This window comes from Hyperoodon ampullatus, assembly GCF_949752795.1.
Source record: "Hyperoodon ampullatus genome assembly, chromosome: 15".
Classification (NCBI taxonomy): Eukaryota; Metazoa; Chordata; class Mammalia; order Artiodactyla; family Ziphiidae; genus Hyperoodon; species Hyperoodon ampullatus.
In genome coordinates, this window is record NC_136928.1 from 30,971,640 (window position 1) to 30,988,631 (window position 16,992).

At 34.9% G+C, this 16,992-nt stretch overlaps 1 protein-coding gene across 1 annotated transcript in view; it reads left to right on the forward strand.

The window, feature by feature from the left end:
• Window positions 1–16,992, forward strand: part of PPP3R1 (protein phosphatase 3 regulatory subunit B, alpha) — a gene marked incomplete at both ends in the record, with an annotated part of 44,369 nt that overhangs the window by 21,701 nt on the left and 5,676 nt on the right. Inside the window, 2 exons of the mRNA XM_079720689.1 lie at window positions 14,453–14,629; window positions 15,692–15,751. Of these exons, the coding sequence (XP_079576815.1) occupies window positions 14,453–14,629; window positions 15,692–15,751 (237 nt within the window). The remainder of the gene's footprint in view (window positions 1–14,452; window positions 14,630–15,691; window positions 15,752–16,992) is intronic.

Sequence of the window (16,992 nt, forward strand, 5' to 3'; positions counted from 1 at the left end):
AGGGAGCTTAAATAAAAATCAGAAGGTCTCTTGTGTGAAACTACAATGATTGAGGAAGAGGGAGATCATGAGAATTGGAATGGGGATGCTGGTAAATTTAGATACCGTCCTGAGGTCCCGGAATTCCCAGACTCTTCTGAACCTTCCTTGCCCTTTCTGCCATCCCTGTTTGATGAAGCTGGTCCTGCCTTGTTTGGAGACATCTTACTTTGCAATGAGATGTTCTCTTCTTTTTTGTCTTATTAAAACCATTTCTCCATTGCTCATTGTTTCATTAGTCTCCTTTCTTTTCCCAGAACACTTGTCAGTTTCTTTCATTCTCATCAACACCTTTGCTTGCTTATGAGCTCTGGATAAATGCTCTTCCATCACCTCTTTTCCTGAGCAACTTCATTGTCTTTCAGATCTCAGCATAAATGTCCCCTCTTTGAAGATGTTTTCTCTTTCTATGCTCTCTTCAGATTCTCTCTAACATGGGCAGTACCCTGTTTATTTTCTTTAGAGCAGTTATCATAAGCTTAAATTACTTGTTTATTAATCCATTTTATTTTCCATTTTGTAATTTCTACAATTTTTTAAACTTTTTTTTTTATGGTGATGCTCTATGACCAATGACCCATAGTTTGGCCATCCGTACTACTATTTACATTTTATTTTACTGTTTCCTCCCAGGCTTTCCTTTATGAATTTCTTATATAATTTTGATCATATGTAGGTATGTATTTCTGTTTTAAACATGAAGATAAAATGTTGTATCCAGTGTATTGTTAGAATTGACCAAAACCAAATCTAATTATGACTCTCTAGACCAGAGGTTGATAAACTACTGCCTACTGACAGTTTTTTTAATAAAGTTTTATTGGAACACAGCCATGCCCATTTGTTCACATTGTCTATGGCTGTTTTTGTTTGACCTCTGAAATATGGTCAAGATAGAGTACTTACAGACTAGTGCTCCGAGTGTTGTCTAGATGTATAATTCTTGTCTCTGCCATAATTGACATGTCAGTTGTATAGTTTCTTTAGAATTGAAAGAGTTCTGCTCAGAATTGTGCCTTGCCACTTACTGTTCAGCTTGAGCCTGTGGTATTTCCTCCCGTTGCTAGTGGGCAAGAAGGAGGTGTAGAAGCCTGTAATTAGCTAGGATTCAGGCTGCAAACAGAGTTGGGGTAGGCTGTTGGGAGTGCAGCTCTGAAAAGCATGAGGTACTAGGAGGTTAGTTTTTGCTTCTTGGTCAGGGAACAGAGGTCCTAAGGGGGCAAGACGTCCCAGGTTCTTACCTTCTGCACTCCTTTAAAGTCTGGGACTGAGGGTCATTTACCTGATTGCAAAGAAAAATGTACCAGGGCAAAAGGCAAGATGGATGTTCCCCTCGGTACATCCAGGATGGTGAAAGCCAAGTTTTTTTTAAATAGTAAGTATTTGAAATAGATTTTATACACTGTTAAAAGCTGTCTCTTTCAGTTTTATCTTCAGAACTGAGTAAGTGTTCTTTCTTAGGACTTCATCTGTGCTTTGATGAAACTTGAGCCTTGTCACTAAAGATCTGTACTTGTCAGTGATTGTTCAACTAGATATGAATCTGTCTGAATTCTTCTGTCATCCAGTAAAAATGTAGTTTCCCTCTATTTTCTAATTGGCTTACTAGAATATATTTTATACATGATTTGGATGAATTTGAACTTATTCACATAAAAACCACCACTTTTTTCCCCACCCACACATTGTAGTAAGTCTTTTTTTGCTCATTTGCAAAACTTCTTTATTAATGGGAGAGCTTAGTGTTATTTGTAAACAGCTGTTACCATGTATAAAATGCTAAAACCAATCCTTGAGGCACTTTACTTCTTACACTTCCCCTGTTCAAGTTGTGCTCTCTCTTCCCTTCCAGACCTAGCTCAGGTCTGTGTTCTCTGTGAGACCTTCAGTAGTCCTCTCACCTTAGTAGTTACTGTCTCTTTTGTTCTTTTAGTATTTAAATTATGCTATTTTTTAAAAAGGTAGTAAGATTCTAAATTGTATGCTGTAAAGTACTGTTTTTAACCCTGTGATGCACAGATAAGTACCCACAGAATGCTTACAGTCTAGCTACTGGGAAAAAGAGAAGAAATGCATTAATTTTTACAGTGGAAACAAACCATTATGAGCAATAAAAGCAAAGGTTCCAAGGAGGGAAAATTACCTTTGGTTAAGAAAATTAAGAAAAGCTTCGAGGAAGGGTGATGTTTGAAATTGTTTTTTGAAATCTACATAAGATTTGAATGCTGATTAATTCTTCACCTGTCTGGTCATTTGTCCCTTTCAGTTTCCTTAAATTCCATCCAGATCTTCAATATTTTATCTAAACCCCCTGCATAATTCTTTTCAGTACCCTACTTTTAATCAGTGATTTTCATCTCCGAATGCTTAAGAAAACCGAGAACATTTTTAAGTGTTAACCTCATTACCTCCTCACCCCATCACCCCCTGCCTGCCACACACAGAAATTTTCCCATTTTCATACTCATGCTTAATAACTCCTTCCTTTCAATATCAGAGTTTAGGTTATACCTCTCTTATTCAAGGTCAGCCTTGGCACTTATGCTTTTGATCTCATCCCCTCTCATCTCTAGGACCTTATGTTTTTAGTTTCTCTTTGTTTTTACCTGTGTCTCCGCTTCTTCATTTTTCTTCACGTTACAAACATAATCAACTCCCCTTTGATCCTGATCCTGCACGTGCCTCCCAGTTCTTCTCCTTTCTTATATTTGAGCTTTGCATGAGCATCTACAGTGATCTCCATTTTCTTATTTCTGCCTGCTCAAATCTGGCTTTCATCTCCTTCTAGTTTGCTGACACTGTTATTATTAAGGTCACCTTCCTTGTATTTATTTATTTATTTGGCCACACCATGTGGCCTGTGGGATCTTAGTTCCCCGACCAGGGCTCGAACCTGGGCCCTTGGCAGTGAGAACACAGAGTCTTTACCACTGGACCGCCAGGGAATTCCCATGGTCACCTTCATTTTATTGACACATTGCCTAATTGCTAAATCTGATGGAGTGGAAAGACCTGTAAAATCATTTGTGCTATTTGGGAAAATTTGAGCACTGATTATTTAATATCAAGGAATTAATTATTAATAATTAATGTTTTAGTTGTAATGATATTGTGGTTTAAAAGAATACCTTAGAGATAGATGATAAATACTGAACAGTTACAAGGACATGGTACGTCTGGGATTCGCTCTAAAATAATTGAAGTGGTTGTATAAATAAGATTTCTAATGTGTCAGTGGTTGAAACTGGATGATAGATATGTGGGATTCATCATATGAGTCTCTCAACCTTTGTATGTGTTTGAAAGTTTCCTTTATAAAGTTTTTGTTTTTTTTTTAATGAGTGGAAAAAGGAGGCGGGAAATAACTAAGAGTAATATCAAGGAGAAGTAATTATTTAATTATAGTTAAGTATGGCATGCAGCACAGCAAGCCTTAATAATAAGAGGCGGTTGAGCTCATTTTCACCACTAAAAGATTTGAGGTATTGACAGTGGAAGTGGAAGTGCGATGCCTGGCATAGAGCAGATACTGAGTAAGTATCTGTTGACTGAATAAGCTAGTAAGAGCTCAGAGCTGGACGTAGAGACAGCTAGTTGGATAATTTTAAAGGCTGTATCTTTAGAAAAACCCAGTAGTTACCAATCACCCCATTTGTTTTCATAAATAATAACAAGTACTTACATGGCATTAACACATGCCAGGCACTGTTCTAAGCGTTTCACACACATTTATTTACCTTCTTAATCCTCACAGTAGCCTCATGAAAGAGGTATTGTTACTTTCCCCATTGTATAGATGAGAAGACAGGCATCAATAACTGGCCTAAGATCACACAGCAGCAGGTAGAGTAACAAAACCATGATTTAATCTCAAGCAGTCATGCTCTAGAGTTATATTTTTAATCACAATACTGTACAGCCTCTCTTATAGTAACTCTTACAAGATTAATGTTATGTTTGTCTACATGAATGATTTTAGGCAAAACTGGACTTTTCTAAGACATAGTTAGGTATTCTCTGATTTTTTTTTGTCTCTTAATTGAGTGTATGCTTTTTGTTGAGTTATATTATTCTAGGCCATTGTGACTTTATTTCTGTCTGTTGGCTAACCTGTCTGGAGGAGGAAATGTATACTCTGTTGGGGTGATTTGCTCAAAGTTGAGACTGTGGTTGTAACTTGGCATGATAATTTGGAAAAGTGGCTGAGTGCAAGATACTAGGTTAGATAGTTCAGCAGAGGGCTAGATTGGAGCACGGGAGGAAGTGTGAGTGGAAAGTCAGATTCAACTAATATTTTTTTACTGTTGATAAAACCAGTATAATTCTGAATAATTTTGATAAAGTTGGTGAACAGAGGGACTATTTTGTAGATTGAATGTAGATGAAAGACTAAAACCATCTTTTATCTGAAGAGCTTTCTCAATTTTCTTTCGTTAGAAGGTGAACCAAGAGGAGCTTGGCAGCCTCTGAAGGAACGTTTCCCTTTGCATAATGAACTATCTGTAGAAACCTTGCAGACACCTTTAGCCATTAGGACACTGCTCTCATTTTGAGTAAACAGTCTCATATTCAATCAGTTTTGTTTCTGGTTTAGATACTTACAAGTGACTTGAAAACAGGAAATATTGACTTCAATTTGTGCTGTTAATTTCTGCTCACAGTCAGTTGTCTCAGCCAGGTTTACATGTTCATATTCTTTACTTAGACTAGGGTTTTTCTTTGTTTTGAAAACAGAAAACTTTTTCACAGAAAAGGTTAATCTAAAGTTAATTTGATTTCCTCCTTCATTTCTGCATTCTTTTTTTTTTTGAGTTTGCTTTAAATATTTTACATTTATTTTTTTTCTGCATTCTTTTATGTTTTCTTTCTTATATGTACTAGCTTAACTCACTTTAATTTTTTTTGTTGTTGCTGAAATGATTTTAATCTATAGGTGAAACACTCTTTAAATAATACTCAGAATACATTACAATTTGGTTTTAAGATAGATTTGAGTTTAAAACAGGTCTTACTCACAATGATTCCAGTAAATCAAGTGCCCAGAACACAATTCGGAGATGTAACAATTATGTGATGACTTCTTAATTGTCCAAGGGGATAAAGATCTTCTTCAAATATGGAAAGAAATGAAATCATTCTATAGTACTAACCTCTAAGAGTTATTCTCCTTTATAGACTACAATATTATTGTCAGTTTTATATACTTTTACTTTATGAAGAACTCTCGCAGGAAGAAATTTCTGAAGGTCTTCCCAGATATAAACAGCTACATTTTCTGTCGTCTTACGACATCTGCAAAATACGGCGCATCCAGATCCAGATTCTTATGATCAAGGGGCTTCATAATTGCCTCCTGTGGAGCCGATGGGTCGCACTAAAGGAGAGCAGCCAGGACACTTGCACCCACCGTTGAGGGCCCGAACCTGCTTCGCTCATGGTTTTGCAGGCCTGCATCCCGCCAGCGCCTCCCGCCCTCCAGTTCACTTTAATTTTTCAGTGATGTGTGTTCTAAAGAGTAATTTCTGGTTTACTCCCATATCTTTATCATCTCAAATCTTTGGAGGAAACTTTTAATATCCATAAAAATTTTATGTCACTAACTTTGAAATTGACTTGTACACTTGTTACTTTAGATTTAAATTCTTCATAAATGTATCAAATAATTCATGCTTCTTAATCTACCAGCCATGATTTATCATTTACATAGTAATTAGTGATCCTGAACTCTAATTTATTTCACCTAGTCCACTGAGAATTACTTATATTCTGTTTTCTTTCAGTAAAGCTTTATTGCTGAGTAATGAAGTATAGTGCACGAACTTGAACGCCTAGGCTTGAAGTTGCTACCTTGTTTTGCCATCACAGTACCTTTTTAAAAAACAATGCCTGGATTGTTTACTATATTCTAAATATTTCAGGTTTTTAGATGAGTAGTCTTAAGAAAAGTGAAGTGCTAGCTCTGTTTTCTTTATCCATACTGTCAAATTTTGGCATCATGGTAGCACTTAACAAATTGGTAGTTTCAGCAGTGAAGTCCATGGCATGTAGTAATTTCAGTCTACCACAAAATTGAGTAATTTTGTAGCTGGTATGTAGAAGACAGTTACTTCAGCTGGTTTAAGAAAGCCTAGCTAGCCATTTAGCAAAAGTATAAATTCTTGGATCTCCCTCAGAATGTTAGAGCAAAAGAGATGGAAAAATACGCAAGAAAAGAGGAACTTGGAGAACAAATACAGAGTGCAATAGCATCTGTCTAAAAGACATCTCAGAAGTTACATTACATGAAATAAAAGCAAAAATAATCAGTGAAATAGTAGGAGAAAATTTTCTTTACCTAAAAAATCGTATCTTCTGATTGAAAGAGCATTCTGATACTCGGGAAGTTTAGATGAAAAAAGATCTCCATTTGGTGTTAACCTCTTTTGTAGTTTTAAAAGTCCAAGAGCAAAAAGAAAACCCTAAAAGCTGCTAGACAGGGAAAAGGTTGGTCTCAAAAAGAATAAGAGTCTACTGGCATTGGATTTCTTAGCAGCAGCAATAGATATTAGAAAGCAATAGGGCAGTTAATTCAAAGTTCGTTGTGAGTTCCTAAATCTAGAATTTGATAGCAACCAAGTGATTACTCAGGTGAGAGGCCAAATTAAAGACATTTCCAGAAATGTAAGGACTTGGGAAATTTACCTTTCATATGTTCTTGAATATGTACCCAGAAAAATCAAGGAGAAGTTAGAGAAAAAAGATGAAACAAGATCCAAGAAACTAAATCTCTTAAGACACCAGTGAAGATCCCGGGATAACAACTATGCCAGGGACCTGGAAAGCAGGTGATTCAAATTAGAGCAAGAAGCCAGAATTGTCTGTGGAAGATGTCATCAAGAAGAAAGTAACAGTCATTATATAAATTGTATGCTGGAGTTTCTTAATGTTAAGGTAAAAGGCAAGGCAGTAAGGAAAAAAAGACTGGGGATGCAGTCTTACATTCTTGGCGATAAACCAGATTGAGCTCTCGAGCAGCCATAAATAAGTCTTTTGACCAAATGGGGCTGAAAGTAAAAGAAGACTCTTGAATATGCATGCTTTTGTGAAAATACCATATTTTGGGGGGAGTTGGTGGTGGGGACTGATACAAAGCTAAAGAAAAGTGCAACCAATATGTTTAACTGCAGCGTATCATAGGAAAAGATAAAAGAAAAGCTTGGAGAATGTGATATAATGGGTTATAGGGTTGGATTTGATGTACAAAAACAGTGGAACTCTTTGAGAGCCACATATTTTGATTAAGATATGTTACTGACCTACACAGTATACTTCGGTTAAAAGAAAAAAAGAGTGTGACTTTCAAGCCAGGGTTATTAATAACTTAGTGAGAAAACTTGAAGATGTGCTTTTATGATCTTATAAATATATGCTTATTGCATATTCTCATTTGAACCACAATGTAAATAAACCAAAAAGAGAAGAACAACAGCAATACAAACACCTTCAGCAGGAAAACCAGTAGTATACCAGTAGGAGAACATCTTAAAAATATGTTGTTTGATTTTTATCTACCTGAAGTGGAAATATTCTTATTATTCCCTTTTCTCCATACTTTGCCCAAGAGTCCAGGTTGAGGAACAACAGTGTTTAGTATCTCTTAGCCTAACCTTCTATGGTAACTCTTCTGATGTAACTAACAAGGAAAGAAATTAGATTGGAAAGTATTTCAAGAAATCCTGTTGCTCAGCTTTTGCCATCAAGCTTCACAGACTGAGCAACTTACTTAACTCTCTGAGTCTTTATCCTCATCTGGAGTTTTTCATCTCCAAAGTTTTTTCCAACTTTTTACATTACATGGCTTTTCTATCACAGATTTTCTTCCGAAACTCAGTGAGCTTTGAAGACAATTCTACAAATGCATTTTTAGGATTAAGTGTGTAGCTTCTTTTGTGACGTCTTTGGACAATATTCATTTGCCTTTGTGAGTTTTGAGGTGGTGAATCATTTTTGACTGTATCTTTTACATAAGGTAGGAGGAAGTCAGTGGTACACAGCATTCACATTTTGAAGGAGCATTCCAGAAGAAAGAAGGAAAACATAGTTAACAATATTAGTAACGAAACAACTGAAATCACTTACAGATCCTACAGATGTTAAAAGAATAACTAGGGAATTTTATAAACAGTTTTATTCCAATAAGTTCTACACGTTGGATGAAACAAGACAAATTCCTTGAAAAAACGAACACAGGCAGACCTCTTTTCATTGTACTTCACTTTATCGTGCTTCACAGATACTGTTTTTTGTTTTTTGGCTTTTTAAAAATTTTTAAACAAACTGGAGGTTTGTGGCAACCCTGTATAAAACAAGTGTATTGATACCATTGTTCCAGCAGCACTTGCTCACTTTGTGTCTGTTTGTCACGTTTTGGTAATTCTCACGATATTTCAAACTTTTTCACTATTGTTATCATATTTGTTATGGTGATCTGTGATCAGTGATCTTTGATGTTTCTGTTACGACTTGCTGAAGGCTCAGATGGGGTTAGCATTTTTAGCATAATTTATTAATTAAATTTAGCATAATTTAATTTACCTTTAAATTAAGGTATGTACATTGTTTTCTTTAGACAATGCTGTTGCATACGTAATAGACTACAGTATAGTGTAAACATAACTTTTATACGCATTGGGAAACCAAAAAATTCATGTGACTTGCTATTTTGCAGTGGTCTAGAACCAAACCTGCAATATCTTCAAGGTATGCCTGTTCCTAAAACTGACACAAAAGGAAATAGAAAATCTTAATAGCATTATATCTATTAATGAAATTGAATTCTTTCCCACAAAGAAAACTCCAGGGCCCAGATGGCTTTACTGGTAAATTCTAGCAAACCTGTAATGGAAAAAAATAAAGAATCCTTCAGAAAATAGAAGCTAGCGTTATACTGATAGCAATACCAAAGACATCATAGAAAACTGTAGACCAGTATTCACCATGAACATATGTGTAAAAATCCTTAAATATTTGTAAGTCAAATCCAGCAATATATAAAAAGGACAATAAAGCGTGGTCAAGTGGAGTTTATCCCAGGAGTATGATTTTATCTAGAAATATCAATTAATGTAATTCACTATATTGACATAATAAAAGAGAAGAAACATCTTCTCAATAGTTGTAGCAAAGCATTTGCTTGACAGAGTTCAGTAGCCATTCATGATAAATAGTTTTGGCAAATTAGGAATAGAAGGGAACTATATCAGCCTGATAAAGGGCAGCTACCAAAAACCTATAGCTAACATCATACTTATTTAATGATGAAAGACTGAATGCTTTCCGTGGGGAAAAAAGTAGTTTTTCACTCTGACAAATTGTAGTCAAAACTGTACTAGAAGTTCTAGCCAGTACATTAAGTCCAGTAGAAGAAACGTAATACGTTCAGATTGGAAAGGAAGGAGTAAAGCTGTCTTTATTCTCAGATGACATGGTTGTGTATGTAGTAAATCCTGTTCCTAGAAATAAGAAGTGAACTTATTAGCAAGATTGTAGCATACAAGGGCAATATACAAAAAGCAGTGGAATCTCTGTATAACAGCAGTGAACAATTGAAAAAAAAATGAAACTGACAGAAATACCATTTATAATAGAATAAAAACATTGAGATATTCAAGTGTAAGTTTAACCAAATATATGTAAGATCTATACACCGAACTATGAAACATCACTGAGAGAAACTTAAAAAGACCTAAGTAAAGACAGCCCACCTTTTAAAAAGGTAAAATATTTGAAGTCACTTAAATGAAGATATATCAGCTGCCAATAATCACATGAAAAAGATGCTCAAGATAATTAATCCTCAGAGGAATGCAGGTTAAAACTATAATCGCATACTGCTGCCACCCAGCAGAGTGGCTAAACTTAGAAAGACTCACAATTTCACGAGTGGGCAAGGAGGTGTAGAGCTCCTGGAATTCTCAGGTATTGCCAGTGGGAGTGTAAAATGATACACCACTTTGGAAGACTTTTTAACAGTTTCTGAAAGTCAAATGTATGCTTACCCTATGACCCAGCAATTCCAGGAAAACATTTGTTTACAAAAAGACTTAAGTATAATATTCTTAGAATCTTTATTCCTAATAGTCCCAAACAGCAAACAATAGGAATGTCTGTTAACAGATGAATGCATAAACTGATTGTAGTATATCCATACAATGGACTATATATATACTACTGTGCCATAAAAAGGAAGGAACTACTGACATGAAACAACTTGGATTAATGTCAAAAACTTAATGAGAAAAGGAAGATGGACACAAGAGTACGTATCTATGATCCCATTTATGTGAAATTCTAGACAGAATTTAGTTACAGAAAGCAGAACAGTGGTTGCCTAGGGTTGTGGTGGGGAGGGGGTGCGGTGTGTTTGTGATTGACTGGAAAGGACCTGAGGAAACATTTTGGGATGATAGAAGTGTGCCTCTTTTGTCTTGATTGCAGTGCTGCTTACATAGGTGTATACGTTTGTCAAAACCTGTACAGCTGTATATTTAATAATGTGTTTTTGGAATATCAGTTATTTCCCAAAGTTGTTTTAAAATTTCTTTTTAGCGTTTTGATTACAACTTGATAATTCTTTTGTTGGTGCTGATGTGTAGCTCTTGTATATTTGATAACTAATAATTTTTTAAGTATGTAATAATTTTAATCTAGAAACACCAAAAGCATGTGTTGCCTCTTGCATTAGAAAATTATGATATACCTCTAGAATCTAGACCTTTTAAAGTGGATGAAAGTTTTTTATTTGTAAGGAAAAGACACAGCACAAATGTCCATTTTTCATAATATGCCTTTTTGATTCTCTTTCAGTATTAATAAGGAGCTTTCTTTGCTTTGTTCTGTTAAAGTATTCTGTGTAGAATATAAATATTAGACTGCTAGTCTAATCACAAGGTTGTTATAAAATGAGGCGGTTTTTTGGAGCTGCTTATGAAAGTTTTATCTGCGCCCCCTGGTGGTTTTGATTTCTTATTTGGGATAACGTTGGAAATGTCATTACTTTTGTAGAAGATGAATTTTACAGAAGACTTTAAAACTTTTAAATTAATCTTTATGTTGAAAAACTACCCAATAGCTTCTATTGACAACACTATAAGGCTTTATTCTTGTGGTAGTCTTTACAAGGTTATTCAATACATGTTTCTCGGGGCTTCTGGTGGCACAGTGGTTAAGAATCCGCCTGCCAATGCAGGGGACACGGGTTCGAGCCCTGGTCCGGGAAGATCCCACATGCCGTGCAGCAGCTAAGCCTGTGCGCCACCACTACTGAGCTTGCGCTCTAGAGCCCGCGAGCCACAGCTACTGAGCCCGCGCACCACAAATGCTGAAGCCTGCGCATCTAGAGCCTGTGCTCCGCAACAAGAGAAGCCACCGCAACGGGAAGCCTGCGCACCGCAACAAGAGTAGCCCCCGCTCGCCGCAGCTAGAGAAAGCCCACACGTGCAGCAATGAAGACCCAACGCAGCCAGAAATAAAAATAAATTTTAAAAAAAACACATATTTCTCCATAGGTAATTTTATCATATCTGAGGTCTCTTTCCACAGTACCTCTAAGATCCCTTATTAGGGATCTATAGTTTTCATTCTATAGCGTAGCTCTAAATATCCTGCCATACAAACGAGATCTGCTTAGAAATACATAGTCAGGATGAGAATGGAACATTTTATGGTGCCAGAAAATAAGGAAGTGCTCAAATTGGGGATTGTTGAAAAGTCACACAGGAGCCAGCTTGAGGTAGTACCTAAAGAAGAAAGCTGGAATAATTTGGTTAACAGGTAATGACATTGGATTTTAACCCATAGGATAAAATAAGTACCCATGAATCCATGCTGATACGAATAATTGAATAAAGAAACAAATAGGGAAAGGGGACAGGTTTGTTTTGTTTTGTTTTTTGACAGGAACAGTCCAGTTAATAATGAGGGAAAAAGAAAATCATTATTAGGCAATACCACAATAATAAAAAGGTCTTTGCAAACAAGACCTACCTAGATGATGCTCCAATTAGATCAGAGTTTGAGGAAAAAGTAGGATATTTGAATAGTCTCAGAGTATTCCCCCCCAATATTTTTTAATACAGAGGGAAAGATAGATTTATAGTGGAGAAATCTGGCAGAAACCACCTTGGCCAAGTGATCAAAATTAGCATGAAAAGACATGTTGACATCATGAACCCCTTGATAATGATGCACTGAGAAGGACATAGCATTTCTATGGTATTCTTGCCCCAAAGCATTCTAATCATGAAAAAACATCAGCAACTCACTCTGAGGGATATTTTACAAAATACTGGATCAGAAGTTTCAAAGTCATGAAACACAAGGAAAAAATTAAGAGTTGTTACAAGTAGGAGGAGGCTTAAGGAAAAATTACAAAAATGTTGCAAAAATAATAGAGTTCCCAAATATCACTCACCCAAGCTTCCTCTGATGTTAACATCTCACAGACTTAAAGTGCAATTACCATTATCAAAATCAAGAAATTAACATTCTTACAGTACTGTTAAACTATATATTAGTGAAGAAAGAAATTGTGACACTGGAAAGTTCTTCTTTTCCAGAATTCTATTCAGGGTCCCACATTGCATTTAGTTGTTTCTTTGAAGATACTGTTATCACTAGGAGGATTTGATAAGACTTGCTTTATTTTGTTTTAAATTGTTAATGGACTAATAAGTAATAAATTATTTATAAAGTGGCTATTAAAAGACTTTCCTGAAGGAGTAGTCTTGTTGCTACTTATTACTGTTTTACAAATTTGGAGAATTGGCTAAAATTTGAGGAAAGTTTATTTTTCTACCATTCTGCTTATTTCTTTTCCTTTTCATTCTGAGAAACCTCAAAATCACCTAACAGTGGAGTAGCAGCTTGGTGTGTGTGTATAGTAATAACAGTGCTTGAAGAGCCAGAGGCCTGCATCTCTTTGCTACTGTTGGGAATCTCTTACATTCTTTTTTTCTAAATGATAAAAAATATATGTATAATAAAGAGAGGTGGTTAACGTTTCTTCATCTGAGAAGATGATGAATGAATAAGCAACCTTTCTATCTCTATTAATATTATATACTCTCTAGTGTTAATATGTCCAGTTGGAAATATTTATTTAAATTTACTATAGCAACATGAGCTCTCTAAAAGCAACTTCTTAATTATTTTATGTGGTAATATTAATAAGATTCTTGAAATCACTTGTTAAAATAGGAAACCATCTAGATTTCACATTTATTCCTGAGTATATTCAAGGGTGCAGTGGTCTGGGTATGGTCTCAACAATTTAATTTGCTGTTTTCCATGTAAGCATTCCATAGTAATACCTATATTATTATAATATATACCTATATTATAAACTCAGACTAAAATATCTAAGTTTTTAATATCTTAAATTTTAGAGACATACATATATGTATGCCTATAAGATTATTACAATACTTTGTATAATATAATGTAAATTGAATATGTAGGCACTTCCAACTACTAAAAAAGATAATCCTCCCAAAGGTATCCTTACAAAAAGTGGAAAAATAACATGAGTTTCACCTTGGCAAAACATATGAAAAACAGTATCTCTGAGTCACAAGATGAGTCAAAAGGGTGAGGTTTGTTTGTTTTTCCTTGTTCATCTGTTTTAAGGGAGTATGATCCCAAGTAGCAGAAAAAAATCTTTGATGAAAGTTTGTGCCAAAAGTTGGAATTCTTTATATTTAGCTTGTATGAAGTGCAGAGCTGAAGCATTTAATGGTGCTGCCAAGGTGGGTGTGATCTGTTTTAAAGATCTGTGCCTGATTTTTAGGATATTGGTAATAACTGTAAACAGATAGTAACCTTTAAAAATTTAACCTTTATAAAATTTTTTCTTAAAAATTTAATTAAAGAATTAAAATCTAAAAATGCTGGGTTTTCTTTGCTCATACTTGCAAAGAATATCTTTAGAAGAATATTCAAGAAGCTGGCAACGTTGGAGGGAGGCTTTGAATATTGAACTGTGTTCAAACCATGTTCAAATTTTGAACCATGAACTGCTAGAAATAAACTAAATTAAAATTTTACAAGATAAGTGAAAATTAGAGTGCCTGGTACATAGAGATTGATTTAGTCTGCCTGGTAAGAACCACCTGACTTCCATGATCAGCTTAGCATTGTTAATCTTGTAATATCTTACTCAGCATACAGTTGGTTGTATGTTATGGCAGGTGCAGACAAACAAAAGGGTAACAAAAAAAATTTTATGATATATTTTCTTTGTTATAAGAAATTAGTCAATCGTATATGCAACTCTTTAAATTGGAAATTAAACTCTTGGATAAGTGGTGAATTTTTTTCCTATAATTATCACAAAATCGTTTGGTAAATCTTGCTGCCTCTTTTTGTTTGCTTTTAGTTGATGCTGATGAAATTAAAAGGCTAGGAAAGAGATTTAAGAAGCTCGATTTGGACAATTCTGGTTCTTTGAGTGTGGAAGAGTTCATGTCTCTGCCTGAGTTACAACAGAATCCCTTAGTACAGCGAGTAATAGATATATTTGACACAGATGGGAATGGAGAAGTAGACTTTAAAGGTAAGGAAGTAGTTTTTTTTTAAACTACAAGTTAGATAATCTGTGAATAGTCTTACAGCTCTGTGTACAAAAATGTCTGAAAAATTTAGTTTTTCTTGAATGTGTATTACTGGTTTTCTTATAAAGATAGATTACATTAAAACCTCAAAATCTGTGATATATGAACCTTAATGGGCTAATAAGATCTTTTACTTTTGGGGTCATAAATGATCAAATTGCCCTTTAAGGTAATCTGAAAAATGGGATTTAGTATTTCTTTTGTTGTTAGAAAATTAGTCTCACTTTAGGGAAACTTATAATATTAGAAGCTACATTTTTAAAACCTTTTATAAAAGAATGAGACTTAATACTAAGTCAGCAATAAAAAGTAAGCTGAAGTAATAAGGATATGAGTATTATCATAGAAAGGATTAATTTAGTTAATCTAAGATTTTACAAAGACAGTAGTGCTTTTGCTAATATTAACCATTTGATTCTGTACTTTAAATAAACATTTCATTTCACCAGGGAATCAACAGATTTTGTTATTTTAGTTTGAGGAATTGGATTATAAGTGAAGGGCTTTAAAACTCGTTATGATTTAGTGTTTAGCAGGCAGTGAAGAAAAATGACCATTTGTTAATGAAACTTCCAACAGTTTATTTAAATGATTCTGAATTTTGGAGCCAGAAATCTAAAATTTTTTTTTTCTGCCAAACAATGTAGTTTTTTTTTAAAGCCTCCTTTTGTCATATTCTGAGAAAAAAGAGTTAAATAGCTTAAAGAATATGGTTTTTTTGAGTGTTATGCTCTGTAGCATAAGTAAATATTTGTTTAAATTGATTTGACTTTAGAGAACTCCAGGTTCAGATTAAAAAATATATATGTAGAACCTCGTTTGTTGCAAAGTTTCAAATTTGGCTTTTTCAGTTTTAAACACAGCTAGTAATATTTTCTTTTGCAGCAAGAAAATATCTTTTTGTGAGCATGTAGGGGTTTGTGTGTGTGTGTGTGTATGGGTATGTGTTGTTTTTCTTTGTAAAAAATTGAAACTTCTGATTTGTAAACATTTTTCTTATTCAGAGTTCATTGAGGGAGTCTCTCAGTTCAGTGTCAAAGGAGATAAGGAACAGAAGTTGAGGTGTAAGTATTTCTCTTCACTGAGTTCATTCTCCCTCTTAGATCACTATCCCATACTGCATTATAACCTCCTTTTAAAATACTCTAAAAGATGTCTTTTATTCTAGATCCTTAGTAAACATAACAAATATTTTACATTCTGGAGAAAATCCTTTCTGGACATTTGCAGTTTGCATTTTTTAATGATGTGTCATTGTTGCTTTTAGTTGGATAGAAGGAAAGTAGAATTTCCTTCTACAGCCATATGAATTACATGTCTTAGATAAGAGATTTTTTTTAATTGACATATAGTTGATGTACAGTGTTTTATAAGTTACAAGTGTACAATATAGTGATTCACAATTTTAAAGATTATATTCCGTTTATAGTTATTATAAAATGTTGGCATGAAAGTGAGAATACTCTAATATGATTAGGTTAACTTCATTTACACTCGTTGTATTCAGAATTATTTAGCCAGAAGTCCACTATTTTGGTTTACGTAGCCTGCCTCTATCATAGGGAACATCTGATATCTTTTTAAAACATTCAGCTCTTAACTAGAGAGATGTTGTATTTATAACATGTTCTCTGAGGCGCAGGCTATATGCAAACATCCTTTGCAAACGAACTCTTTTTGATATAAATGAGAATAATAGTAACAGCAGTTGCTGTCTTTGATTGTATATTATCTCATTCGGTACTGTAAAGAACCTGGAAGGTTAAAACTATTATTAGCCCCAATTTTATATGTGCAGAAAATAAAGCTTAGGAAGGGTAAATACCTTACCACTAGGCTACATTAATTGGCCAAAGCAGTCTTGACTCCATAGCCCATATACACTTTTTTTAAAGATTTTATTGATGTAGACCTTTTTTTTTTTTTTTTTTTTTTTTAAATTTTTGGCTGCATTGGGTCTTCGTTGCTGTGCGTGGGCTTTCTCTAGTTGCGGCGAGCGGGGGCTACTCTTTGTTGCAATGCATGGGCTTCTCGTTGTGGTGGCTTCTCTTGTTGCGGAGCACAGGCTCTAGCACGCGGGCTTCAGTAGTTGTGACGCACAGGCTCAGTAATTGTGGCTCGTGGGCTCTAGAGCGCAGGCTCAGTAGTTGTGGCGCACGGGTTTAGCTGCTCCGCGGCATGTGGGATCTTCCAGGACCAGGGCTTGAACCCGTGTCTCCTGCACTGGCAGGCGGATTCAGGGAAGCCCAATATGGACCATTTTTAAAGTCTTTATTGAATTTGTTGCTTCTGTTTTATGTTTTGG